Source organism: Poecilia reticulata, chromosome 1 (assembly GCF_904066995.2).
Source record: "Poecilia reticulata chromosome 1, P_reticulata-male-v2, whole genome shotgun sequence".
NCBI classification, from domain to species: domain Eukaryota; kingdom Metazoa; phylum Chordata; class Actinopteri; order Cyprinodontiformes; family Poeciliidae; genus Poecilia; species Poecilia reticulata.
The window spans coordinates 26,277,847-26,305,801 of NC_088830.1; the positions used below are offsets into that span (position 1 = coordinate 26,277,847).

General features: G+C 37.7%; 1 protein-coding gene across 2 annotated transcripts; it reads right to left on the reverse strand.

Moving 5' to 3' along the window:
* Positions 1–384: 384 nt before the first annotated feature.
* Positions 385–27,940, reverse strand: tpcn3 (two pore segment channel 3). Of its 2 annotated transcripts, XM_081610259.1 has the most exons (19): positions 27,063–27,940; positions 24,676–24,758; positions 23,726–23,840; positions 21,666–21,794; positions 16,725–16,841; positions 15,829–15,947; positions 13,977–14,078; positions 12,832–12,958; positions 11,327–11,534; positions 8,260–8,404; positions 7,992–8,177; positions 5,561–5,625; positions 4,931–5,018; positions 4,512–4,581; positions 2,663–2,879; positions 2,444–2,534; positions 1,672–1,785; positions 1,337–1,452; positions 385–889 (listed from the first exon to the last, which is right to left on the reverse strand). In XM_081610259.1, exons 1-19 carry the CDS (start codon positions 27,153–27,155, stop codon positions 759–761), a joined length of 2,316 nt encoding a protein of 771 aa, XP_081466385.1. In that variant the 5' UTR covers positions 27,156–27,940; the 3' UTR covers positions 385–758. The 2 variants fall into 2 exon arrangements, with proteins under 2 accessions (XP_081466385.1, XP_081466386.1); XM_081610260.1 differs by lacking the exons at positions 21,666–21,794; positions 23,726–23,840; positions 24,676–24,758; positions 27,063–27,940 and adding an exon at positions 20,385–20,468.
* Positions 27,941–27,955: the final 15 nt, after the last annotated feature.

The window sequence follows — 27,955 nt, forward strand, 5'->3', positions numbered from 1 at the left end:
TCATCACAAGTTATACCATTTCTAACAGGTTTTACAAACGTGGATATATCTATACTTTTAGAGAACATAATTTTAAGATGTGATCTTGCAAAAGCATGTATGGAGAAAAATCAGTGAAAGCTGCAGTTTGTTCTCCTGTCCGCTAGAGGCTGCTGTTGCGGTTGTTATAAATCTGTCCTCCCAAAAACCACATTTTTCTAAACCTAACATCTTCTTTTGCATAGAATGAACAAGAAAAGAATTGTACATACACACATGTATTAGTGAAACAGTAATGTATAAATCTTTATTAATGATGTGTTCGTATTTTCACCAACACCAAACAATAGGCCGTGTTATAGCTTCTCAACCGATTAAAAATAATTAGAAACTCTTCAAATGTAGTGAGTTTGATGATAATGCCATTTATTGAGATGAACAGAAAATAAATACAACGTGCCATTTGCTTTTTCAGTGCAAATAAAAATGGAAGAAGTTTGCTTGTTTCATCTGAAAACGTTACAATGTTTTGTTTTTTCCCCTCAAATATTTCAACACAAGACATCAATGTAAACATGCTTTTATGTGAAAATACAAATTTGTTTTGATTCTACACTTTTTGCTTTTGTACGCAAGTATAAAAATAAACCTCGGGTCATGACACAATCAAACAGCTGATGCATTGCACTGGTTAAGCATCACATTTCAACATGTAAAACTATGTCTAATGATACAATTTCTCTTTTTTATCCATATGCTATAAAACTGTGCCGAGTTGTCTATGCTACTCCAAATGTTGGATTTTCAAAGTTCCCAGCCTGGTCTTCAGGAATGTCGTTCTCAGCGAAATCTTCTGGGTCGAGGTCCGCCTCGAACATCCGCTGCAACAACGCGTCCACTGTCCGGTATCCTGCAAGATGATAAAACAATTCGCTGGTCAACAAGAACAGAAAGACACTCAACAAAACCATCCTTCTGTCTACTCAAAGCTTTTCAGTCACATAAATATGGGTACATAGTAGATTAGCGGATAGGATGACACTGTAATCTAGGTACTGTTAAGAGAGTACCATTATTTATGTGCTATAAAATTACTAGCTTCAGTTGTTATGAAAATGCTACATATATAAATAATATGTCTTAATAAATTCAACTTAGATATTCAACGCCTTTGAAATTGGGTCTCTGTCTCTAAAATCTCCTGCTCTTTGAGGAACTCCCAAAAATATCAAGGCGTTTAACGCTTTTCCCAACAAACCATGGTTGAACCAGATGCTGCAAAGCTGAAGAACACCAAACTTTCAAAAGTAAAAAGGATCAAAACTCATTGAAAAGTAATACTGCTTTGTAAACTTACTTTTGGAAGCAACTTTAAACAGTAGCGAAGGCAGGTTTGCTGTGGGTGACTGCCCAGATCCTAAGTCGTTGTCAATGGTTTCCATGGCATTGACCAAATTGTCCTCCAGTTTCTCCCTGTTGAAATGGTAAAGATATGAAAGCACAACTCAGCAGAAACAAATCAGTTGCATACAGCCCTCCCACCCTCATCCTCAACAAAAGTAATCTGCAAAGAGTGTGCACAATAAATCACAATCCCATAATCCAGTGATACAGATAAAACCAAAAGCCTCCTTCATGGCTTCAGTGTCCTGTACAAATCACGCTAGCATACTAAGACCAAGGTGACATTACTGTGCCACGGCGAGCTCCAGTTCCTCAATCTTCCTCTCTAGAGATGTTTGCAGATCACCTTTACCCACAGAGTACTCCACAAAGAACGCCTCAAGAACAAACGCCACAAAGATACTGAAAAACAGGAGAGATTTGTCACACAAAGTACTCAAGAGACAAAACAGAAACCGTTTTACTTTGTGTAAATATGGCATTGTTCATCTCTATATCTCCTCTAACAGAAATCCACAAAGCAATTCGATCCAAATCCAGTTAAATTTTATTTGAATCATCTACATTACGGAATTATTCGACCCATTTGAGTTACTGGAATAATTCAAAACTGTTCAGGTGTTTGCAAATAACATCATAAACAAAACAAATATTGGGAGAATTCAAAAGTCAACACTAATTCTTACTTTTATCGACTACTGAAGCATCAAATTTAATAAACCTCGAATAAAATTTGTTGTAAAACCACCAATTTGCAATCAAAAGTTTTCTTAGTTTCATGACAGCACACCTCAAATTGCTAGAATGCTGATAATATAATGCTGAATTGCATTCTAAAAATTAGTAAGTAAATTTAACTAATAGTTGAGGTTGTGGGACACTTAAATTTTTACATCGTCTCTCAGTAATCAACACTTAACGTTATTCTTTGGTAACAACACCACATGTTGCTGCCTACATTGGCCAACATTAATTTTAGTAACTGTTCAGACACGAAAATTATGTGTTTTTGTTTCTGGAGACGATGTGAAAGAGTAGGATTGGTAACATCTGGTCATACTTGATGATGATGATCACAACCATGACGTGGAAGAGGACAAAGAAGATCAGGGCCGATTTATGAGTGACTGTGGCAAATCCAGAGCCGAGCAGTGGGATCGAATTAAGGAATGAAAATGGATTTAAATATGAAATCTAAATTCCGGATAATTGAAATAATTTCTTGTAAAAAGTGAGGGAAAACTCTGCAGGCAGCAGTGATTGACTGTGTAAAGGATATCGTGCCATTGGTTGACAACAGTGAGCTCCAACAGCAGGATGAAGGAGGAAACCACATTATTGAAATTATTTTTGCAGTAGCTGAGTTGTGCAAACGTGCTGCCTTTCAGTAACGGGTTTCCGCAGTATGCCTTCTCCGGGTTGTTGATGTCTTCATAGAACTTCACTTTGTTTTTGAACAACTCCATCCCCACCATGGCAAAGACATAATACACTACCTAAGGAAAAAACGAAACAAAAACAGCTTAGAGCCTCATGTTCAAACATTCAATTTAACCTAAAATGTCTTTAAAAATAACACATATAACACATTAGTTTCAAATAGTTAGATCAGGAGTGGCCTAATTATACACCGTTTTAACTTTGGAGAACAAAGAGTCTTTATGGTATTGACCTTTTGCAACTACATCAGTCATTCGAGGCGCCATGATGGACGTCGGAAGTGAGGGACGAGAGTTTTTAACACAGCGACTGAAATAGTTTTCTAAATTTGTTTTTGCCAGTTTATTCATGGCTTCTTCTAGTTTCAGTCGAGCTAATCTGTCTGTGAATGTAACACACCTGGTTGGGGCTCATAGACGGCGATATTTACAAAATAGCTAGCTTATAAACCGACCCATACCTCCTCCCTCCTGATGTGTTGATCAAATCACCGACTATCTGAATTCACACCACATGATTTGCATCACTATGTCATAAACGAGGTTTCTCCCAACACCAGAGCAGCATTAAAAACGTACAAAAGACGAGATGCTAATTTTTCCCCCCCATACATGCTAGGCTATATGACGGTGCAGCAGTCTCCATGGTTACCAACGGTCAAACGCACCTTCTCCATAAAGCAATATTTGATATCTTTCTAATCATACTTGCTTATAAATTACATCAACGTTAGTCGTTTTACTTTGTAAAAAATGTTTGCTGCAAATCCGTGATTACACCGAAGCCTGACAGTCATTATTATTAACAGCTGCCAGTCGTTATGATTAACGACTGCTATCCGTCGCCGCTGCATCTTTCCTCATTAAAAGTCAGAAAAGGACAAGTTTGGTTTCTATCCTTGTCTGTTTAATGCAGCCGACCGCGCAGCATCCTGTAACTATTTTTAAAGTGAAATCAACTAAATAAAAGCGAAATTGGGTTACAGATGAGATTAAGGAGCGCATTGGCTGTTTTGACGTCCGTCATGGCGGAGTGGGCGGGGTTCTTGTGACGTCACATTTACAGAACCAATGGTTTTCTTCCATCCCATGGAGTAATTTTTGTTTACTGCTAAACAGAAGCAAACGTATTAAGCTATGTTTAAAAGAAAAATAAATACAATTTGACGTTTTTTTTAAAAATATCAGAATCAAAATTAACTTTACTTACCAACATTGTGTGCATAAATAAGGAATCTGACTTTGATTTTCAAGTTTCCGTAGCGTACAAAGAAAGTATAAATGCATACATTTAGGAGAAATAAAATAAGGTCCAGCACATGCACATCTTTGGAGTCATTTTTTTTATAAAAAAGAAAAAGGAATTTTTGTGACAGTGGGAAAATGCTTATTTTGTTTCACAAAGCAGCTGACTACTTAGGATGTAATGTTCATTGGAGAAACAGCGTCAGTGTCTGGTGGCTGGTTTTGAAAATAGCACTCTGCAGACCCCCCCGCATCCTGGACACAATTTAGACCTTTAACTTTAGGTTCCCACTACAGAGATGTAGCTATTTGAAAATAGCATGATGTTGAGAAAATGACTTGTAGAAGGGCTGCAGATAATTTGAAGTTGGAGCTTTTTCCAGATTTTTATCCAGACATTTACAGGCTGTAGGAGGAATGAAAGCGAATTTAACTGCTACTTACGAGAATGAGCTGTCCAAATGTTAGAATCGCGGGACCAATTCTAATCAGTGTGTTGATGATCGCACGAAACCTAAAAACATGTACATTTCTTTGTTAGCTTAGCTGCATGAATGGGCACAGACATCAACTCAGATGCTAAATTGACAACACAAAGCGAGGCGATCAGTTGTTGGGGAAAAACAGCAAAGGATGTTGTAGACATCAAACTATAAACTACTCTGAGGTTTATTCTGATTTTACAGTCAGATTGAGTTTCCACCATGAGGAAGTGTGGAAGAGACTCCAACAGAAAAGGGATAGTACGTTCATCTGACTTTTATTGAACACGGTGGGCTTGATCACTGGCTGATTGGTACGTATAAATAAATGATCCACAACCAGATGAAGATTTATGAGTGAGAATGTAAGTCATTTAAAACCTCTTGATGCTGTCCACCACCCGGATCAATCTGAAGACTCGCAGGATGAAGACAATGTCCAGAACCTGCCGGCTGGTATATCCGCCCGCTGCATCAGGACAGAACATGTTGTTCTTACATTTAGGAGCCATAAATAATACATTTCCTCTTTAGTGTGATATATATCCTGTGTTGTGCCATCATAGCTTATCATTTGTTAAAAGGTAAATTGTTTTTACAAAGAGTGAAAAACTTTATATCGCATCAGGCAGCGATAGAAAGAGGAGCAGCAACAGCAAATGAGTTGGAATAGCAGATTTTTATTGTCTTTTTTTAATCATAAGAACCTAAGAGTGTCAGAAGGGACTTTTAAGATCCACTGTAGGAACTTAAGTGTTTTTAGTACGCAAATCAGCTAAAAGGAGACTGAATTATGCATTTATTTAAAAAAATTAAAATCTGAAGAAATAAAAATTTGTCATAATGTCCATGATTTATCAGATTGTTTTTTTAACAACCAAGAGTTCACAGTTAAATAAAAACCCAACAAGTTAGTTACAATTAGTTTTTGTAACTTAAGTTTTTCTTGTTTCAAGCACCACATTAAAGATAATCTCAGTTTAATATATTAGAAGAAAAAGCAGCTCTTACATGACTTTAAGGCGGAGTTGACGATTGTGGCAATAAGAGCAGCAATGACGACGATGGTGTCAAACCTGGAGACAAAAAACCGTTTTCAGTTGGCAGATACTGATATGCGGAGCTACAGAAACTCAATGAGAATGTATCAAGAGAACTGGACAGAGAACATCACTAAGACATGCAAGTAACTTATTTTATAATCATTTCCCCCCAGCAGGGACTCTACAATGTGGGGGAAAAAAAAAAAAAAAAAAAAGGTTTTTTGTCCAACTTTTACACAAATGGGTGAATTGTTTTTTTCTCTCCGATTGAAACTGTGTTCTCCATCCACTTCTTATAATCCATTCAAAGCATCTAAACTCCCCATTGCAAACATCTGTGGTGGGAGGCAACTGCATTTCTGCTCAGCAGGGCTGCAGACAACTAAATAAGATGAGATAAAACTAAAAGAAAATACTTGGAGCAGCTGCAGCAAAGAAAGGTGTAAAGCAGTGGCGTCTAAAGTCGTTCTCACGAGGGCCCAAAAAGAAAAGAAAAAAAAAGTAAAACCACAAAAAGATTTTATTCCCCACTTAACTCTTTAAAAATGCTTGCTGTGTTAAGTAAGGTTTAATAAATTATGTAAAAGCAACTTTGGGTTCTCTAAAGTGTTTCTAAGTAGAAATAAGTAAAATATTAAAAATAAAAACATTGCAGTCCCAAACGACAGACTGGGTTATTTATATCCTCTTAAACAAAAACTGTGATTTACTTGCAAAAGTATAAACATTAAATCTTAGCAGAATGAGGCAATGCTCATCTAGTGAAAAAAAACAACATTTCATACCTACTTACAAAGTAAAAAGACACCATTTTATATAAATTTCCTCAAACTGGTGTGTACTGGTTTAGTTCACTTCGTTGTAAAGAATTTATATAAATTTTGGAGATGAATACTCAAACTATCCAATCTCATGTATAAATAATAAAATTAGATTATTATTGTTATGTGAACATTGTTCAGTTTGGTTTCTTACATCCAGCTGGGTCTAGCGAAAGACACTCAAAGATCTTCTCTGAAAAAGAGGGCATTCTCGAAACTAAAAACCAACAAACCAGAAAAACAACCAAAATGCTTCGGCACTGTAGTAATATAGCAGGCTGTTTGCATTCACTTTTACAAATATACACAGAGAGAAGTCTGAAAGTAAAAAAAAAAAAAAAACCTGGTAATAATCCCCTTTGTTTGTTTCATGAAGCAACTTTGAAGTTTTTACTTTCAGACTTTCTGGCCACAAACTGAGCCTCATGACTCCGAAGCTGCTTTGCTCCGAAATGAATAAAACGTCTGCTTAAAGCATCAAAGAGCTGCTGCAAGCGCTTCTGGATACGCGATGCAAAAAGCATCCGATGATGAGAGCGGAGATGTGACACATACCTGGTGCTTATAATCTGGGATGTGGATAAGCTGTGTGAAATGGATGCAACACGGCTAATTGATTATGACATTTTAAAAAAATCAAACGAAAGGATAAATAGTTTTGCTGCTGCTTCGATAAAACAAACTTAAAGCAACCAGATTTTGTTCTGGGTTCTTCTCCACCCAAACACCGACCCGTCTGTTAATGAAATTTCACTTTGTGATATTTAGCTCATTGGATTTTACACCAAACGGATAAAAACCTAACAACTGAAAGCAATCACATAGCTTCATATTTCACCTCGATGGGGTAAAAAAAAAATCAATGAATTATAAGCGATTTTTCTAAAATGAAATATGTGGGATTAGTTACTGAACCAGCAAAAAACAGACAAGTTTGTTGAATAAAATAAATATAAGTAAAAAGCAGAACCATTTTTCTTATAAGTAGGCATGAGTTAGTCACAGTTATGGTTTCATAAGTGCATATTTTTTACCATTTAAACCATTAAATAGTTATCTTTTAAAGTGGTGCTTCAAAAGAGAGAAAGTGTCTCTGGGCATAAGGAATTGCTGCTCCTCCCCCACCTGTTGCTGAAAGAAAGCTGTGGCATTCTTTATTCACTTTGCTAAAAAAAATAAATAAATAAATGTTTGAGGAAACATTTTAGGTAAAAAACACAAAACGTGAACAGTGATGTGGAAACTAAAAATGCACCGCTTATCCAAGTTGTTAGCCTTTGCAGGCTTCCTCTTTTTAAAAACTAAATAAATACATGACATTAATCACCAAAATATTTTAAGCAGCAGTAGGAATAATAGATTTTTAATCTTCATTCAGATCATTAGCATTTTAATGTGATTTGTTTAAATGTATGACTATTTTCTCACTTTTTTACCTTTAACTGCATAGAAAGTCAGCAGAGGTCAACAAGAATATCTTTTTATTGTTTGTGCTGTAAACAACAAAAACAACAGCAGGAGAGAATAAAGAACAAAACTTCCAAGTGTTGGTGGTTTTCATTGCAAACTCGTTCTCACCAGTTCCAGAAGCTATGTTTGGAGAAGAAGGCTCTGGGCTCAAACACGTAGAGTTTCAACAGGATCTCCAGAACGTAGAGCGCCAGAAAAGCCCACTCCGAGTTGGAGATCAGCGGATTCTCCTCATCCAGGCCGATAAACACGGCATTCACCAGGATGATCAGGTCAAAGGTGATAACAAAGCCCCTGAAGTTAAAGGAATAATGCAGTCAATATTCTGCTTGTTTCCGTTTTTCTTGTGCGATAAGCGGCCGTACAGAGAGCTCACCGGTGTTGGACCACTCTGCAGAGCAAGCGGCTCGGTTTCGACTCGTAGAAACTGGGGATCAGACTCTGAAGTGGGTGCGGTCTCGACTTCAGCGTAATCACTTCGATGTTCAGAAGATCGGCCAGCTGGACAAAAGCCACCTTACCTAACCATCAACAACCCGGAAAAAAGGAAGAGAATAAAACAATTTCAGGTTTAATTAGTACAAAAGCAAATTCCATCTGCAATATCTGCATAACTTCTGTCAACAAGAAGAATCTATCTGGATATTTAGGCAATATTCTCACATTTCGGGGACCAACACGCATTTATCTTTGCATCAGATTTCTTATTAACAAAACCAGTCATGCAATGTTTGCATCAACAAGATTGGTGTCGTATACAGTGTATGACAACCATGTAATTTTAAAACAAATGCAGTTAAAAACTATTCAACTTGTGCAGGAAATCAAGATAAATGTGGACAGGTTTGAGAATATGGATGAACCAATAATTTGAGATATCAGTATCCATCGATAATATTGCCATGATAACAATATTAACCAATATTGTATACATCTCCCTATTCTTTCAACATCGTGATAAAACAACCACACTGCTGACTTTGCTTCTCTGCTTTGGTTAAGCACCCAACAATCCCTCCGCATCATTATCACGTCACATGGTCACACAAATACAACCTGTGCCAGTTGCTGCTGCAGCAAAAATCACCTTAGACAGGTTTAACCGAAACATCAGTCCAACAAGGACTGGGCAGCAAGTTACAGGGGGTCAGTGCATTTATTCATGTGTGTTTATTATAAGATCAACACAGAAGGAAAGGAAGAAAAAGATGAGGAAAAAGGTGCAGAATTAAAAAAAAGTTTGAAGGGAGTCCATTATGCAAAATGTACATTTTGGATGTCTTTGCATTTCCAAATGGAGTGCTTCTAAAACACACTTGGGTTGTTTTTAGTGCTTCTAAAAACAACCCAAGTGTTTAAGAAAAAAAGAAAAAGAAAAAAAGAAAAAGCTGTTTGTTTTCTTTACAAACCCCAAAAACATTTGGGATCTGGAAAATGAGCCATTTTAAAAAAATGTCTCAAATGTAACGTCACAAATCACCAGGTCTTCACCTAGCAAACCCAGCTGAACCCAGGCTGTTACCTAGCAACCCCATCAAGCTCAGCTTGTTACCTAGCAACCCAAGCAGGTAAGCCGGTTTTACCTCTGTATGTGCTGTCCAATGGCTGCTGGAACTGTTTTGTTGTTGACTTACCATCCAGAAACCACTTGTTGGTTGTGCAGAAGGCCCTACTTCTGCTTTTCAAAGATGTACAGTTGTATCGCTGTACATCTGTTTGCAACCACTTTCATGTGAGAATGTAAAAGTTGCCCCCATAAAACAGCTCATTCTGAAAGGAGCTCAAATAAGGAAGAACTGACAGGATTAAAATTTCATTATCTAAGAACAATTCTGAACACAAATTTAATGAACACATTTTGCATATTCCATAGAAATATAGAATATCCTGTTCAAGGAAGCACAGCATGTGATCTTTAAGGACAGGAATCGGATGTCTGCTGCAGTAACTCTGCCTGGTTTCTCACAGTAAAGGTCTTTATCGCGGGTTCTCTCCGATTGCGACAGACGATGAGCTGGCAGTTTGTGCATTTCTCACTCTGAGCGACCACAAACAACCGCTTCAACCGCAGAGCCAGATGTTTTATCAAAAAATTCAAAAACAACAAAAGACTTTGGTCAAGACAGTCAATAATTGCATGTTATGTAACCTGCAGTAAGCCAATTAAAAAATGAAGTAGTGCAATGACTTTCATTAGACAGTAGAAGAAAAAATAAACAACTTTTGATAAAAGTTTGAATCTAACCCAAGATATTAAAAGGTCTGACATTTTTCCTAAACTGGTGTTCTGCAATTTTATTTTATGTTTAATTAGTGTGGTTGACTTGTAAAAGTAATAAAGACGGTGAAACACTAAACTACACTAGTTTATTGTAGCAAAATAAAACAAATATGTCCGTCTGAAACTGCTCGTCTGTTTGGACGAACTGATCTAAGCAGAACCTGATGATCAAGCAGTTTGACTTCCTGTATGTGGAGGAACGGTGTGAAGAAAATGAGTGAGCAAATCTTGGCTGTGAGGAGACGGAGCTGCATCATGACCAGAGGAGGACAGAGTCAAAACATTTATTCAACCTAGAGTAGCACTACTTTAATACATTTTTACTCGAGTGAAAAGTAGTCATCCAAGAAATTACCTGAATGAAAAAGTATTTGGTAAAAAGTCTACTCGAGTAAATGATCAAAACATCATTTAATATTTAGAAATTACAACAAACCAAAACATGCAATTATGTAGAAATGTTGGTACCTTAAAGAGCAAAATTAAAATAATTTATATGAATAACATAATTGCAAAATAAGTGAGGTCAGTTGAAGTCCAGACTGAAAACGCATCTATTTTCCCTGACCTTCAACACCCGTTAAAATAAAAAAAGGAAAAAATTATAACATGATTCATTCAAGTTTTTTGAGAAATTGCTGCAACTGGAATCAAACATGTCTTGGTTTCTAATCATATTATTATTTCTTTGGTATTTTACTTCCCACTTTATTTGTTTATAGTCAAACTTTCATTGCTTTATTTATTATTTATACGACCATTGTGATGTAATGATTGTGAAACACTTTAGTCAACTAAAGTTGTTTTAAATATGCTTTATAAATAAACTTTAACTTGACTTCAAGTTACTCAGTGGGTAGAGTACCCAGAAATTTTACTCAAGTAAAAGTGGCAATACTTCATTATAAAATTATTCAACTAAAAGTAAAAATACTCCTAAAGGTAAATTTTTTTCCAAAAGATTTCTCAAGTAACTGTAACTAGTTACTCTGATCATAACTGGCATTCTTTTTTTTTAATACGTTTATTTCAGTTAAATATAATGTATATTGGTTGGGCCCAAGCACTGAAGGTCTTATCTGTGTAACATTGTGTTTATTTCTGTAAAAGTTTCATGTTTCGGTGTTGAAGAACGTGCAGTTCGGCCCGGTTCCTGACCCACCTATGAAGTCTTGGTTGCCGTCGTCGCAGACTCTCCACAGCAGCTCTCTGTGGGCGTTGCTGATGTCGGGTCGCGCCTGTTGGACCAGCTTGCTCCAGTTTTCATGGCTCACCACAGGCGGGCCGCCTTCTTCCCTCTGCTCCTGCAGGACGCCGAACGCTCGCGCCATTTTGTGCCGTTTGGCCCTCACCAGCTGCCGTATCTCCTCCTGTTTTAAGGAAACAAAACAGAAGAGTGGGGAAAACGCAGCTTGGACTTTAATTCTAGGCTAACAGATTCTGTTTAAGTAGAAGGCGCTTCAATAAGGTATTAAAGTACATTCATGCATTTAGATTGTAACACCTCTTTAAAGTTTTACATCTGCCTCTTCTGACCCTTTGCAACTTCGTCACTTAATCATTCTTAGCGCCATTAAGGACGTCAGAAATGAAGATCGGGAGTATTGAGCTGAGTGACTGAAGTCGTTTTCCCAAATTGTCAGTTTATTCATTGCTTCGTCTTGTTCGAGTCGAGCTAATTTGTCTGAACGCAACACACCTGGTTGGGGCTCATAATTGCTAGCTTAGAAAAACCCGTACCTCCTCCCTTCTGACGTGTTGGTCAAATGATCGACTTTGCCTGAATTCAAACCACGTGATATATATGATTATGTCATAAACAGCGTCTCCCTTTACTCCGGAGCAGCATTAAAAACGTACAGAAGACGCTTAACCAAATTTTTTTCCATACATGATAGGCTACATGACAGTGTTGTAATGTTTCCATGGTTACCAACGGTTAGACTAGTACGTTCTTCATAATGCAATATTTGATATCTTTCTAATCACACGTACTTAAAGTATATGAACGTTAATCTTCTTACTTTGTAAAAAGTGTTAACTGCAAATTTGCGGTTACACCGAGGGCTGACAGTCATTACGATTGACGGCCGCTATCCATCCCTGCTGCCTCTTTCCTCATACAATAAAATTACAAGTTTGGTTTTTATCCATGCCAACCACGCAGCACCCTGTGACCGTTTTTACCTTGAAATCAACTAAATAGAAGGGATATCAGGCTACCAGAGGTGCGTTTTTGACAGACATTACAGGAGCATATTGGTTGTTTTGACGTCCGTCATGGCGGAGTTTCGAATAGTGTGTCGTCAAGTGGAAAGGGTCAATAAGATCCGTTTTCTTTCAGAAAGTGACATTTATCCTGTATATATCCTGCAACATATACAGGATAAATGTTGCTTCATACATGTAAAATATTTTTATTTTCTATGTTTGATCTCAATTTTTCCAATGCGAAAAACTGCTGCTTTCTTTAACAGTGGTCCTATGCTTAAATGAACCACAGAATATTTAATTTTTTGTTGGTTTTTGTCATTAGTTTACAATTCAAACATTACAAAGGGATAATAAAGCTAACAAGACAAGAATTTATACAACTGTGACAGTACTAGTTCTAGAAAAAATTTATTTGTGTTGTAAAAAAACAAACATTTCTATGTCAGTCTGTACCTTCAGGTGTTTTTTGTAGTTGTTGAACACAACAGCCAGGAAGACGGACATGAAGATGTACGTGTTGACGAGGATGTACAAGATGAAGAACAGGGCGAACATAGAGTTGGCGTTGTATGCTGGCATCCTGCAAACGAGAAACAGACGGCATTTATTGCAGAAAATTACATGTTTACAAGAAACAGTCAAAAATGCAAAGTCACAGTTCAGTTTCTTCCTTCTGTGTATCTCAGAAGGCAGAAACAGTTCATGTGGTTTTTGTGTCACAGTTCCATAAATTATAATAGAACTTTTTGCCCAATGCAAAGACCATAGTTGGGTAGTAACCAGTTACGTTACTTAAAAAACATACTTAAGAATATTTTTACTACACTGCACTTTTTACTTGAGTCATTTTATTTATTCTCCAACCGAAAAAAAATTCTGGATTTTCTACCCACTGAATGAAGAACAAACATGTTTTAACCAAACATTCACTAGACACCAACACACCCCTGCAGATTTTGTTGACGTTTCATGAGTTTTTTTTTTATTTAAAGAAACTGATTTGTAAAAATTATCTTTTGCCAGATTTTGTTATTTTTCGTCACTTATTTGAATTATTGTAATTTTTGCCTATAAAATACCAAAATTTCCTCATAACTTTATATTTTGGTCCATCTGATGATGTAATTTTTAAATATTAAATGTTTGATAATTTGATCAGTTACTCAGCACTTTTTATCAAATGTTTTACTCTTGAGTAATTTTTGTATAGCCGTTTTTTTTTTTTTTACTTTCATTTCAGTAAAAATAGGTTGAATCAGTGATACTTTTACTTCAGCTCAATTTTTCAGAACAAGGACAGAAGATGGATTAGTTTGCTTTTTATTTTTTAGTACATTAATATATTTACTTCCTACAGAGTAGGAAGAAAATATAATAGTTTTGTCTCCTAAAAAAGTAGTAAAACAGTTTTGACAACACAAGTAAAACAGAAAACCTTGTAGATATTCAGACTCACAACTTGTGTTATATTAGAACTATTTGAAAACAATAGACTTGATCTGTAAAAGTTGTAATAACTGAACTTCAAATGTTTTTGGAGTAAATTAAAGTTGAAGAAAACAGGCAGGATGTTTTATAGATGTGAACGGTTCTCTTACATGATGTCAGGACTGTTGGCTGTGGTGACGAGGACATACAGGTCAAAGACAATCTCCAGGTAGTTGGTGAAATACGAAGCTCCTTCTATGGTCTTCAGGTCTCTGCAGACAAAAAAAACAAAACAAACAAAAACAAAAAAACATTGAGTTTAAGGAAACGCTCTCCTAAATATCACCAAGTAAAATTATTTCACATCAGATCACAAATTGTTCCAAAACAGTAAAAACACATGTAGAAATCTCTCACTTAATCAAGATCTGTTTTGGATCAGATGCAATTTTTTTTTTATCTGAAAGAAACCAATATTGTAGTGGTGTGAAGACTTCTTGTAATTTTTCGCATCAAAGTAAAGTCAGTCTATCCGGGGAAACCAAAACAAAACCTCGATAGAGACCAAGAACGCATAAAAAGCCGCTTGTTTTTGCCCCTGAGATCTGCCTGACTATTTCTGGTGAAATAAGTGTGAGCTCTTATTTTGAAGATGCAGGCATCATCTTTTATTTGTGTTTGGGTCAGGTTGGAAGTGGTTGAGTCCACTAGTACAGAGTTTTTCAACCATTGTTCTGCGGCACAGTGTGCCGTGAGTGATCGTCAGGTACCGTAGGTGCCTGACGTACCGTATTTTCCAGACTATAAGCAGCTACATTTTTCCTAAGCTTTGAACCATGTGGCTTATATCCCGGTGTGGCTTTTCGGTGGATTTTTCTTGAACCACCTGGCCGCTCTCTAGCAGGAAGTGAATCAATGAAAATCAAAATTGGAAATCAAAGAAGAACGTGCTAATTTTCATTTAGAACAAGCACATGCTAGCAGCAGGTACGACGGAGAAATGTTTTCAAACTCTTATGATGCAGCTTCTAAGTTGAGAAGTATCGATCTGGCAGTACAGGAGGTTAAATAAAGCCACTGCACGTAAACTCGTGCGAACAAAACCGGATTTGGAGACGGAGAACTGCGTCCTTAATATACTCAAGCAGTTATTAAGATGAAGCCCTCTGCTGGGTCCTTATGGGAAACCGAGAGCAGCAGAGATACCAGCGGCCTGTAGCCTGGTGCGACTGATGTAAGTTTCAAGGGGGGGGGGGATTTCAAAAAATTAGAAGGTGCGGTTTATATATAGTCATAGTCCGGAAAATATGGTGATTTTTTGAAAACAAAATAATTATCTGGAAATAATGCCATCTTTGAGTGCCTCTGCGGTAGTAGTGACTAGCGGCGTAATCATGTAATTTTATTATCACTAAATGGCAGTAGGTACAGAGCATTTTACATTAAAACAAGAGAATTAGTGATGCATGAATGTTACTACATTCATGTTACTACATTCATGCATCACACAACAGTGTTGTGGCAATGTTCAGGTGTATTTTTGAAGTGGACATGTTAAGTGCAATTTGAAATAAGAAATGTAAAATATGATAAAAAATAATTTTTGTGTTTATTTGATTCCTATTCAAGACAATTTTAAAAGAATGACTATGTAATATAAGCGGCTACAGAGTATCTGTTTACATTTTTGGTTGGTGGTGTGCCTTGTGATTTTTTCAATTAAAACAATGTACCTTGACTCAAAAAAGGTTGAAAAACACTGCTCTAGTAAACACTGTTGGTCAGGAAGCCTGACACAAATGTTCTGTAAACGTCTACAAAACTGCGAAAGGTTAACTGCCGAAGTTAGCATCTGCTTCATATTAGCTCACTGATCTGCTCTGTACTCGATTTCCTCTAGTTCAACAAACACAATCCTTGAGATAAATCAAACCTAAAGTCCCTCTTTGCATCTCTAAGCTACGGTTTGCTGACCTCTGTGTGAAACACATAAAACCAAAGATGAAGACGGAGCCATTGTACCGTTTGCTCAGCAGCTTGAGGGCCATGAGGGAGAACATGAGGACACTGAATATGAAGAGGACGAAGACAGAGGAGACCTCAGGAAGAGCGTTCCGGATGCTCCTGAACGCTCTGCGGAGCTGAACGCAGAAACAAACATCGATCAATCAAGTTCATTTGTTCAGCACATTTCAGCAACCAGGCTGCTCAAAGTGCTTTACATCAAGTTGTAGAACACAGTCAACAATTGTCAAGTGACATTATTAAACATAAAAATTTTGATTAATGTTTCATTGATTATGCTTCAAAAGCAACTCTAAACAGCTGAGATTTTAGTCTGGATTTAAAGGAGCTCAGTGTTTCAGCCATTTTGCAGTTTTCTGGAAGTTTGTTGCAGATCTGTGGTGCATAGAAGCCGAATACGGCTTCTCCATGTTTGGTTCCGGTTCTGGGGATGCAGAGCAGAACCAGAACCACAAGACCTGAGAGGTCTGGAAGGTTGCTATGACAACAAAAGATCTTTAATGTATTGTGACGTTAAGCCGTTCAGTGATTCATAAACTAATAGCAGTATTTTAAAGTCTTTTCTCTCAGTGTAGCGACTGTGGAACTGGGTGATGTGCTCTAACTTCCTGTTTTTAGTCAGAACTCCAGCAGCAGCGTTCTGGATCAGCTGCAGCTGGAGGATTGATTATTTTTAGGCAGACCTGCGAGGAGACCAATGCAGTAATCAATGCAACATTAGCGCAACAATTTCCCGGACAACTTATCACCCAGTAAAATTTAATTATAAATAGAGGGATTTCTCACCGAGTCAATGGGAGATTGAAAAATTTATTTGAACATGTTGCTGAATGTTTTTCTCCTGAAGCGGAGGCCAAAGCAGCGGCTGCTGATTGCTGCGTTCAGGCTCTTACCTGCCGTCCTTCTGTGACGTTGATCAACAGGAGCGGGCGCAGCACTCGAGACCAGCGAACGCCGTAAAGGTTAGCAGCTTTCAGCCCTCCGTAGATGATCATGTCCATTAACGTGAGCTGGATGACACACAGAGGAACACATGCATTTATACAGAGACATGACTTCAAGAGAAACTTAGTCATATTCAAGAAATTTGAATTTCATACAATGCTTTTTTTCTTGTTTTGACATATTCTAATTTTTAATGTCATTTTTTCTATTAACTGTGCAGAAAATCTTCACATTTAACAGAAAAACACTTTCAAACATCCGTCTGTGTGTGATTAACCTATATGACGTGATTCACCAAGTAATACATTTCCTAAAATTGATAGACTTTTTAATAATATTCTAATGAACTAAATGATCTACAGATATTGTACATGGTGGCCCATGAAAAAGTAGCCCGCGTTACTATAGTATTACTGGCGGCCTTCCGTAAAGAAAGAACAAACTTGAAATGCCAAAATCTTTACTCACTCTTTACAGAAAGTGCTGGAAATGATCCCCTTGTGCGTCATTGCAGTTTTAGGGAGCAAATTAACATAATATTCGTAATGCAATTCAGAGCATTGGTGCCCCAGAGTTGCATCGCGTATATGACATCGTCTTTAAACTGCTGTAAAGTTCTCGGGTTATTAGCGTACACTTTGAAAAGCGTACGAAAAAGTAAAAAAAAAAAAAACTTTTTCATGGGCCACCCTGTAGATTTCATGCAGACTTCTAAATTAGTTTAGGAATCATTTTTTTTATATTTAATCAGAATAAAAATAATCTGCAATAAGTTTGACCATCTTACTAATAAATGGCAACAATGTGAAAGTTTTCACTCGTATGGAATAAATAAAATCTCATTAGAGTCCAACTTTTTAAGCCTTTCAGTTTAATGAAAATGATTTCCTGTTCAACTCTTCTTTTATTTTGCAACCATCAGTTGGCTGAATAGATTGATTAAATCTAGAATAATGTGCTGATGATGCGACTGAACTGAAATAAAGTTCACTGATAGAGCTGAAACCAACGGTCATTAATCGGGTAAAAATTATCTCCTACAGATTTTTCATTCAATAATTTTTGTACAATATTAGAATGCATTAAAATATGCAAATAAATAATTCAATTCATTTTTTTGTATAAGAAACTAAACATTGTATTGCCTAACGCAGGGGTGTCAAACTCAATTTCACCGAGGGCCACTTCAGCATATCGGCCACCCTCAACGGGCCACATTGACGGTACAAATCAGGAGTTCCCAGGTCCAGTCCTCCAGACTGCAACTTTTAGATGCATCCCTGCTAAAACACACCTCAGACAAAAGGTCGACTTCCCTCATCAGCAGCAGCTCAGTTCTGTAGAGGCTTATAATGAGTCAGTGATCCAGGTGTGATAGAGAAGGAATGCATCTAAAGTTGCAGATGGTAGCTCTGGAAAACTAGACTTGGGCAGCCCTAGCATAAATGTATGAAAATACAATGTTAAAAATAAATTAAACACCTCATATTGTTAAATAACTGATTTTATGTATTGAAGTTTTAATTACATTTGAGTTTCCATGGATTTAAAATTAGTTAAAAAAATTACAGTATTTAAATCACTGTTTAAAGCAAACGAATAATAAAAACAAGTTTTGATGTCAACACTCAACTTCATTCATAAATTTTTTTTGTTATTACACAACCAACATGTATTTCACATAAAACAAGTAGGTGATGTTTGCTTGTCCTTGAACGCAAAGCTGATCCGACTGGTTCACATGGGCAGACATTATAGACTTAACGCAAAGATTTAATCTCTGAGGCAACTGAAATCAATTGATTAAAAATAATAATAATAATCATCCTCTCTCATGGTATCTGAACTAAATGCGTCTTTCTGACCGGGAGCTGACGGCGTGCTTAAGAGTTATGGACTGGACTCTTTGGAGCAGGGGTGTCAAACTCCAGTCCTCGAGGGCCGGTGTCCTGCAACTTTTAGAAGTGCCTCTGCTGCACCACATCTGAATAGAATAATTAAGTAATTAGCAAGGCTCTGGAGAACTGAGGAGGTAATTAAGCCATTTGATTCAGGTGTTTTGTACCTGTGGCACATCTAAAAACTGCAGGACAGCGACTGGAGTTTGACACCCCTGCTTTGGAGCGTCTGGTTAGGAAGCGCATTCAAAACCTTTGGTTGAAATGGCGCGTTAAATTCAAGTCTCCATTACAGACCAGAGAAAACTAAAGAGAATGCAACGTTGTTTTAATCCATTTGAGGAGCCGGCAGTTTATCTTGACGAAATAAATGACAACGCAGAATTAAGGATTAACTAGAATAAATTGATTTAGGCAAGGGTGCGTTTACGCTGCAGCCTAAAGTGACCCAATTCCGATTTTTTTGACGTAATGCGACCTGTATCCGATATTTTCGTGGCAGTGTGAACAGCACAGGTCGGATTCTTTTTCGAATGCGACCCATATCTGATACGTATCCGATTCAAATGCGACCTAACGTCCAGGTTGCATTCATCCGAACTGAACGTCACTGTTTCTCAACAAATCTCACTATTCTGCGTCCTGATACCCGCAAGTGGGAAGAAAAACAACAACCATGACGGACTATATGAGGATTAAGTTGTTAATATGCTGCTCCGGCCGGACAACAACTTCAAATATGTAAGCTAAGCTCCACCGTTAGCCTCCATGTTTACTTCTGCAAACACTGAGCTCTTCTTCTTTTTATGGCGGTTGGCAGAACACTGAGGACGCTGACGCTATTGCGCCCTCTAGTGTGCATGCGGGACACTTTCAAGTTGTTTGCCCGTTCACACTACAGAACGCATACAGGTCGCATTTACTGGCAGTGTGAACGGCCCCGGCAAAAAAATCGGAATTGCCAAAAAATCGGAATTGGGTCACATTAGGCTGCAGTGTGAACGCACCCTTAACTGCAACATGCGCAGTCCGCTGCTCAACCACTGAGGACGCGGCTCCGCTGCTGCGAAGAATTAAAATCCGCTGGAAGTAACTCATCCAGCGGATTTAACAAATGGAGCCTACTGGGTGCACGTTACCCAGGAGAGCGGCGTCCTGGAGGAGCGCTGCAGACACAACATCTGTCCGTTTCGGAGAAGCGAAAACACGCAATAAATAAATAAATAAAATAAAAATCCTGGTAAAAGCGCACACCGGACCGCGCAGGGTAAAACACTGAGTTCAGTTGGTCTGTTTGGATCAGACAGATCCAACTGACTGATGAATTAGCGCAGATTTTTATGCAGATGGGGACCAGGAGAAAGTTCAGACCCCAGCGGGTGTAGTGCTAGTTATTTAAGGGAAGTCGCTTCATTTAATTTATTAAAAGTTATTGAGGCCTCAGTCAATGGTTTTTGTCACTACGGAGAAAAATGTAGATGCATTTATCTGCTTAATTTGCAATGGGATCTGGGGTCACGGTGAATATTAGCTAAACCGCATAAAATGCGCCTAAATAGCCGATGTTAATATGATTGTAATTTCACGGATATAAATAGTACATGACCGATTTTTTTTATGTTGTCGGTCAAGATAACCGATAACAAAAAAAGTCTAGCGCCACCTGCCACCCTGACACCAACTCACACACATCTTCATTCACAGTCTTACTTGTAAATCGATGTTTTTTTTTCTTGGACATTTTGATGCTAGCTTGTCGACGTTTTATTCGCTGGTAAAGTCAATAAGCAGCTTGAGGTGACTCTGCTGCTCTCTAGTGGCGAGAAGCCGTAATGTTGGCCGGTAACAATCGGAATGCATTATGGGAGATGTAGTATGTAGTCAATTCGTGCTCAAATCCTATTTTAAGTCAATCATGGGCCTATAAAACTCCGGAGGAGTGCGGGGGGAGGGGAACATAAAATGACATGACAGCTAAAAAATACTTCTAGCATTAACATACAGAAAAACTTATCAATACAGAGTAGGACAGATCTGTTGACTACTTTTTGGATTAACGGTTTAATAATTAAAGAGCAAAAGATTCTTAATAGGATATTTTCTTTACAAAATTTGAACAAGGTGAGGCTAAAACTGCCCTTTGAGGAGTCTTGGGTAAAACGTATTTACAAAGTTGTTTTTTTCCCTCTTAACTATAAAATGTAAACTTTTTATCCAGTTTTGGTTTAATTATTGTTCTGCGTATGCATCTCATTCATCACGTGGCATTTTTCAGAGTCTGTACGCTCCAGTTAACAATTAATCGATACTAAATTAGTTGATAATTTACAATTAATTGTTTCAGCTCTAAATGTCGGATAAAAAACATCCTGAAATAAAGAATTTTTTTTTTTTTTTTTGCCAACATCTGATCACCCTGCACAGGACAATGTTATCTGTAACCACAAAACCTGAAGGTTTAAACTGTGTCACTGCTGAAAACTTTGGTCACAACTGGAACATTATGCTTTCAAAATAAACACATTGCATTATGCAAGAATTTTTAAACTGTCCTTCCACAAAGAGGAAGAATTGCTGCTGTAAACTAAGTTGTTCAGCAGGAGTGTTTCATTTTGTTTTAGGTAGTAGTGAGGCTCAGAGCCACCAGGAAGCCTCTGCTGCTCCAAAGGCGCTGACTTGACAATATTTCTGGCTAAAGTCTGTTTCACAACATCAGCCAGAACGTCTTCTCAGCACATTCAAGCCCTCCGAGTTCAGACAGGAACTCTGCTCAGCACACTGCAACTATTTCACTCAAAAAACAAGGGAGAGTCCAAAGCCCACAAATAACCACCAGGATGCAATGTTTCCAGGTTCTTGAACATGGTGTCATTTTGACAGCTTTCATCTGAGGAGCGTCTCCGAAGTTTCAAAATACAACATCCAGACTTCTAATTCACTGCACTAAAGCAGATTTACTAGAGTGTTTTAAAGAGTCAGATGAAATCCTACCAAGAGGACGACGATGATGCAGATGTTCTTTGGGTCCTTCCAGAACTTTTCCCGGGGAATCACCTTGGCGTAGTGAACAAGCCGAATGGTGAAGACGAGCAGGCAGAGCAGCTCCACCAGCATGGTGGCCTGAAGGCAGCGCAGCACAACAGAAACCCAGTGAAAACAACGTCTCACACTTTTTTAACTTGCCTTCCTTGCAAGTTAAACTCAAAATGTTAGCTTAGCAAAAACATTGTTAGAAATTTTCCAGGTGGTTGTTGTTTTGAGCCCAGATGATTTCATTTTATTAACTGTGTCTAAGGTTCGCACCGATTAAGGGGGGGGCAAAAAAAAATCCTTACAGTTTATTACCTATATTGTATTTTGATATCTGTGGTTTGTAGTTGTTGCCATTTTGCTGCCAGTCTTGCCCAGATATCAGTGAGACACGCCTGGTTAAATGAAGGTTACATAAATACATTACACGCATCCAGCAGAACTTTTCAAAGGCAAACAAATAACGAAAATGATTTATTGGGGTTTTATGTGAGAGCATGATACCACAAAGTAGTGGATATTTGTGAAAGTAAAAAGGTTTTAATTTTTCTATAAAATCAAATAGAGATGCAACTAACGATTTAGAAATTGATTATTTGGATACAAAACTCAGCAAATTCTTCATTAAACCACCTGAACCTTTTTTTTCTAATTGTACACGGTACTAGAAATACATTAAAATTAAAATAAATAAATTTGTTCTAAATGATAAAAAAAACATTTATTGACTAAAATGCAACAGCAGCATTCCTTTAGTGTAGGCTTGATCATTTGTAGCAAAGGATGCATATGTAGCTAAAAAAAATACTTCAACATGTGAAAGTTCAGCCATTTCTGTTCAACATATCAATACAGTGTACAGCTGACCTGTTTTTTTATTTTTTGGATTAACCAATTAATAATTGGACAGCAAAAGGTGCTTGATAGAAGTTGTATATAAAAATTGGAGAATAAATTGAACACTCAGCTGACTAGTTACAGGCTGCTGAATGAGTTGCTGTCTTTCTGAATACTAGACTGAGGTAAAACAGTAAATACTAATAAATCTCTGTATCCTAACAGGCCGAGATTTTAGTTTTTTTATTTACTTTTACAGTTAAAGTACAGGATTGCCAGTTTCTAATAAAACCATTGGAGTAAAGGTGTTTACGAAATTAATCTTCTTCGTCGTTTTAAAAACTCTGAGAAACTGTTTCCTGTTGATGCCTGAGGGAAATGTGACAGATCTGTGTTTATAAGGTGTGGACTTTAGAGCTAATTAAGCTTTTCACAGAACTTCTTTTATGGGCGTTTCTTTTTTTAGTTCATAACTTCAACCAGGAAATCCCCCAACGTGAGGAGAACCATCTGCAACGCAATGTTTTACTCAGCATCCGTCAAATGCTCAACGCCTCAGATAAACGCTGAGACACAATGTCTCAATCTAGCGCAAAGAAACTGAGCAAAATGGTTTTAAATCATTCAAATCATTGTTTAAAATGGGTTTCAATTATTTCAATTTAAAATTCCATATTTCACTTTTATATACACTTTTTTTATATTATTATGGATATTTGAGAACAAAACAGTTGAGTTTTATTATCACTGTTTTTTTTTTTATATACCACAAATTGTACTGGAGATTTCTTAGAATTAAGGAAAAAGAGAAATTTTCAGTTTTTTCTTTTGGAAAAAACTAGTTTAAAAATTGTGGGTCCAGTTTAGACCCAGAAATAAAAGGATATAAAGGCTTAAAATAAACAACAAAAAACCTTCTTTGAATTTCCTGAATGGGTTTGAGGCTAAACTGACATGGATACAAACTAAAGTTTTGATTTTCCCAACCAAAGATTAACGTCTTCTTGTGATACTCTAAATATAAACAACACGTTTTCCATCTCCAATTTTCACCTTTACATGCTTCTCCAGACTTCAAACATTATAGTAGCGATTGGGTCAAAAACAAAGGAGCATGTAAAGGACATGGAGATCATACTCTGTTAGCATTTTCTGTGCGTGTCCAGCAGAATCTGCCTTCGTACCCACGTGGGCAGAGAAACCAGAGCCGGTTCCTCAAAGATCGCCAGCGACAGATTGACCAGGATGAAGAAATACAGGAGAACCTTTAAGGCCCAGTGGTTGTAGAGGAGGTAGAGTCTGAAAGCACACAAAACAAAGACATTATAAACCTGTGATGGAGGAAGCACCACTAAATGTGAACTATAATGTTAACCTGGTGCAGTGCACTTATTGCAGCGACTGCAGTCAGGAGGAATCATGCAAACAAAATACTAAATATATACAAAATCCCACAGTCTCCAAAAGTCGTAAGACTTTTAAAAAGTTTTTAAGTGATTCACAATTATCATCTGTCAATATTGATAATTATTGATTAGTTTTTTGCTTTAAATATCTGAAATACTGCAATCTGATGTTGCAACCTTTCCCATTTCATCCGCAGTTTCTTCTCAATCTGTTGTACTCATTTTGTTCTTTCACAAAATGAGTAAAAAAATAAAAATAAAAGCATTCCTGCTTTTATTTTTAAGCAGGAATGAAACAAAGTGGCAAAACCTGAAACTGCTGCTGTGCAAGTTACTAGTTATGTTGTTGCTAGGTAACCAAAGAATGAGCTGTTGCTAGGGAAACAAAGGGTGAGTGAGTAGATGCCAATTGAGGTTGAGCAACTAAAGCCTTTCCTCTGCCTACATCTCCCAGAATGCTGTGCGGTTCTGAATCTGAGTCAGTGAAATTATTGAACATTCTAATATATTTTCTATTGATATTTATACTATCGATTCTCCTACTCTGTGTGACGTATAAAAGCCTGGACAAAGCCACAAGAGATGAAACACAGTTTTGTAAACCAAAAAAGCTAAGTGAACATTTTCCAATAAAGATGGCTGCCTGGTTTCATTATTTCATACATGCTTTTATCCAAGATCAAGTGTTTGAGAACTTGATCTTGTTAAACAAACATGTGATGGCCCACCTGACAGCCTGCGGCGACGTATCGAAGTAGATGTTTCTGTTGTACTGGGCATCCGACACATAGATGGTAGCCAGGTCAAAATCCTGAAAACGCACAGAGCAGCTGTTAAAAAACAAAACTATTTTCTCACTCGTCTGCCTCAACCTCAAAAGACAGAAGCAGTTTCTAAAAACACATGAAGACCGAGTCTGTTTGAAATTCAATTTCCTGCTTGGCTAGAACCGTCACCTGTAGATCTTGAGAGGAAGAACACCATATTAAACCCCCCACAGTATCATGTACAATGCTGTCTGCATGAAACACTCCACACACTTCTGACCAATCACACAATACTTCACATAGACCTGAACCTGGTGTGGACTTGATTTTCATCTCGTAACTACGTCAATGAGAGCAGACTGCGACTCTTTGGACATAAACCCGAGCATCTTCTCCGAGACCGTGCCGATTTCCTCCTGACTATAGACTAATATCAGCCGATATTAGTCATATTGTTCCGATAAACAAAACTGGGCCAATATTAACCATCAATATTTATTTCCTTCTTGTTGCCATTTGTTTCTGGAGGGGGAGTGAACAAAGTTGGTCATGTGACAGCAGGGGCGCAAAAAGTGGGTATGCAGTGCATGCAACGCATAGGGGCGCAACACCAGAGGGGGCGTCAAAATCCCGTCTGGATGGGGCGGTGCGCCGATGATGTTTTCCCATACACTTCAGCGCGCCTTACGCTCCTTCACCTCGCGCACATAACGAGGTAAATGTAGTGAGTTTTACCTTTCACGTGTCGTCGTCTTGGGTGGGGGGAGGAGGACACGAGCGTATTTCTACACTCCTTCACCCTGACCTGACATACCTTCCTTCGGGGGGGGAGGGGGGAGGCGATTTATGTTTTCGCATCCACCTGAATAATGTGTAGTTGCGCCACTGTGTGACAGTGATCAGTGATTGTGAGGAGTTTAACTGAAGCAAAGAAGGAGTGATGAAGTCAGCAGCAATATGGTTGTTTTTCCCCCAAAGTTTCAAAAGCAACAGCAACCTTAATATCGGCCCAAACTTGTACATCGGTCCATCCCTGGCTAAAAAGACCCAATCAAAGTCCACACTTTATTCCAACTGTGCCAAGATTTGAAATCTGACATTGACAGGCAAATTTTCAACCAATCTGAATGAGCTCGAGCTACTGTCCATTGAACAGCAGACATTTTATTCAGACTATATATTGTGTGAAATATAGACATTTATAAAATCATGTTGCATTTTCTAAATTTATTTATTGCATTTTTTAAAGGTTTTGTTGGCTCTAGTGGCCTTCATTTTAAAGAAGCTTGACAGGAAAGAGGAGGAAGACATGCGGCAAATGTCACCAGGCTGGGAATTGAACCTGCGACCACCGGCATGAGGACTACAGCCTCGGCTGTCTGCAAGAATACCGTTTGAAGTGGCATTCTTGCAGACACCAAAGTAAGCTTTTCGTTGTACAAGCAAACATGTTTCTGCTATGCACATGACAGATAAAGGTTGAAATTAAATATTTTAGTCTCTGGAAAGCTTTCAAAGACGTACCTTTAAGGACAAATTAATCAAAAGATGCTACAATAAGGATTTATCTCAGGGTACCTGAATCCAAATGCCCTCCAAACTGCTCAAATTTATCTTTGTTAAACATTCTGAAATAATGAGCAGTTCATTTCCCCGTTATCTCCTACTTTATGTTGTTAAAATCCAGCTGGTTTGTGGCTGTAATGAGACATGAAAAGGTTCTGGGTGTGTAAATATTTCTGGACCAACAGCATCTTCTGATCTTCATCCTCTGACTGTAGTGAAACAGAAGAAGCTGCTCTCCAAAGCACAAAACGACAGATGTTCTCAAAAATCATCACAGAAACAGAAAATTATTTTAGTTATCTACTGACACACCTCACCGGCTAACTGAGAATAATACTGTGTGATGAAGTTATGAGGCTGGCAATTAAAGATGTTATATTCAGGAATGCAAAGAAGGAAAACAATCCCACTTTAACACTTTCTGTAACATGTAATGTAAACAAAAGGGAAAAGATGCACGATAATCCATCATGAAACATAATATTTAAATGGATTAGATTGGATTAAATAAAAATTCACATTTAAAACTTTGATTATTTTCGAGAGAGGTTTCAACGCGACATAGTTAAAGGATTTATTACAATTATTTTTGATAAAATCAGCTGAAAGTTTCTGATCCAGACTCTTCATCAGCCGTTTCTCTGCTTTATGGAGCTGAAAGGACAAGAGTCCAGGAGTTTACTGCTGTGCTCTGGCATAAAACGCTGCAGAAACACATGATGCAAGCACAGGAGGACCAGCTGTGAGTGGGTTTGCGTGTGTGTGTGTGTTCATGGTCTCACCTCTTGGGTTTTTGCAGGACTCCCTCCGTTCGGGATTCCTTTTCCTGCAGACGCGTCAGGAATGTTTTCTTTTTTCTCCGCTGGTTCCGACATCTCCAAAAAAAACTCCCACACAACTTTCCCTAAACTTCACCTCGGATTCGGGAGACTTCAATAAAACTTTTTAAGCTCTAAATGTCGAAGGATGTGCCTTGTTATCTCAGCTGAAAGACCAAAACTCATTAATGATCCTTCCTTTTGCTGACAGCGTGATTACAGCGCGTCCATGTCCCTTGAGAAACATCAGATGTTTTCCTTTCCGGCGCACATGAAGATAATTAGAACGTCCATCCCCATTTCAGCCTTCCTGTGATCTGCTCCAAGCTGCCAGTCCTGCTCTAATAAACCACTGCTGGTGCTGCATTCAAAGACCAACGGAAATCTGGTTTACAATCAACGTATCTTAAATTCCCTGGTAAATTATTGACAAAAAAAGGAGGGAAACTAACGTATTTGTATTCGGTATGCAACAAAAAACATTTATCTATTCATAAGCATTACACATTGTTTCATTCATCACTGCATGCAGTACGTTTTTATTGTGAAATGTGTTTTGCCCACATTCCATTGACACCCTAAAGGCAACACCAGGCGTCATGTGATTCACAGCAACAGGATAACGGAAACAGTTTTTAAAAATTCTGAAATTTACAGTAAACATTTGTAAATGTTTTTGCAACTTTGGTAAACATTAAATAAACATGTTCTTGTTCTTATTTCCTTATTTCTTATTTACTGACACTAATTTGGTAAACATTTGTGTTTGTAACATTCATGATCATTTTGGAACATGAATGGCCCAGAATGATCTTCTGAATAAACTTTTTATCAAATTATTTTGATTTAATTATAGT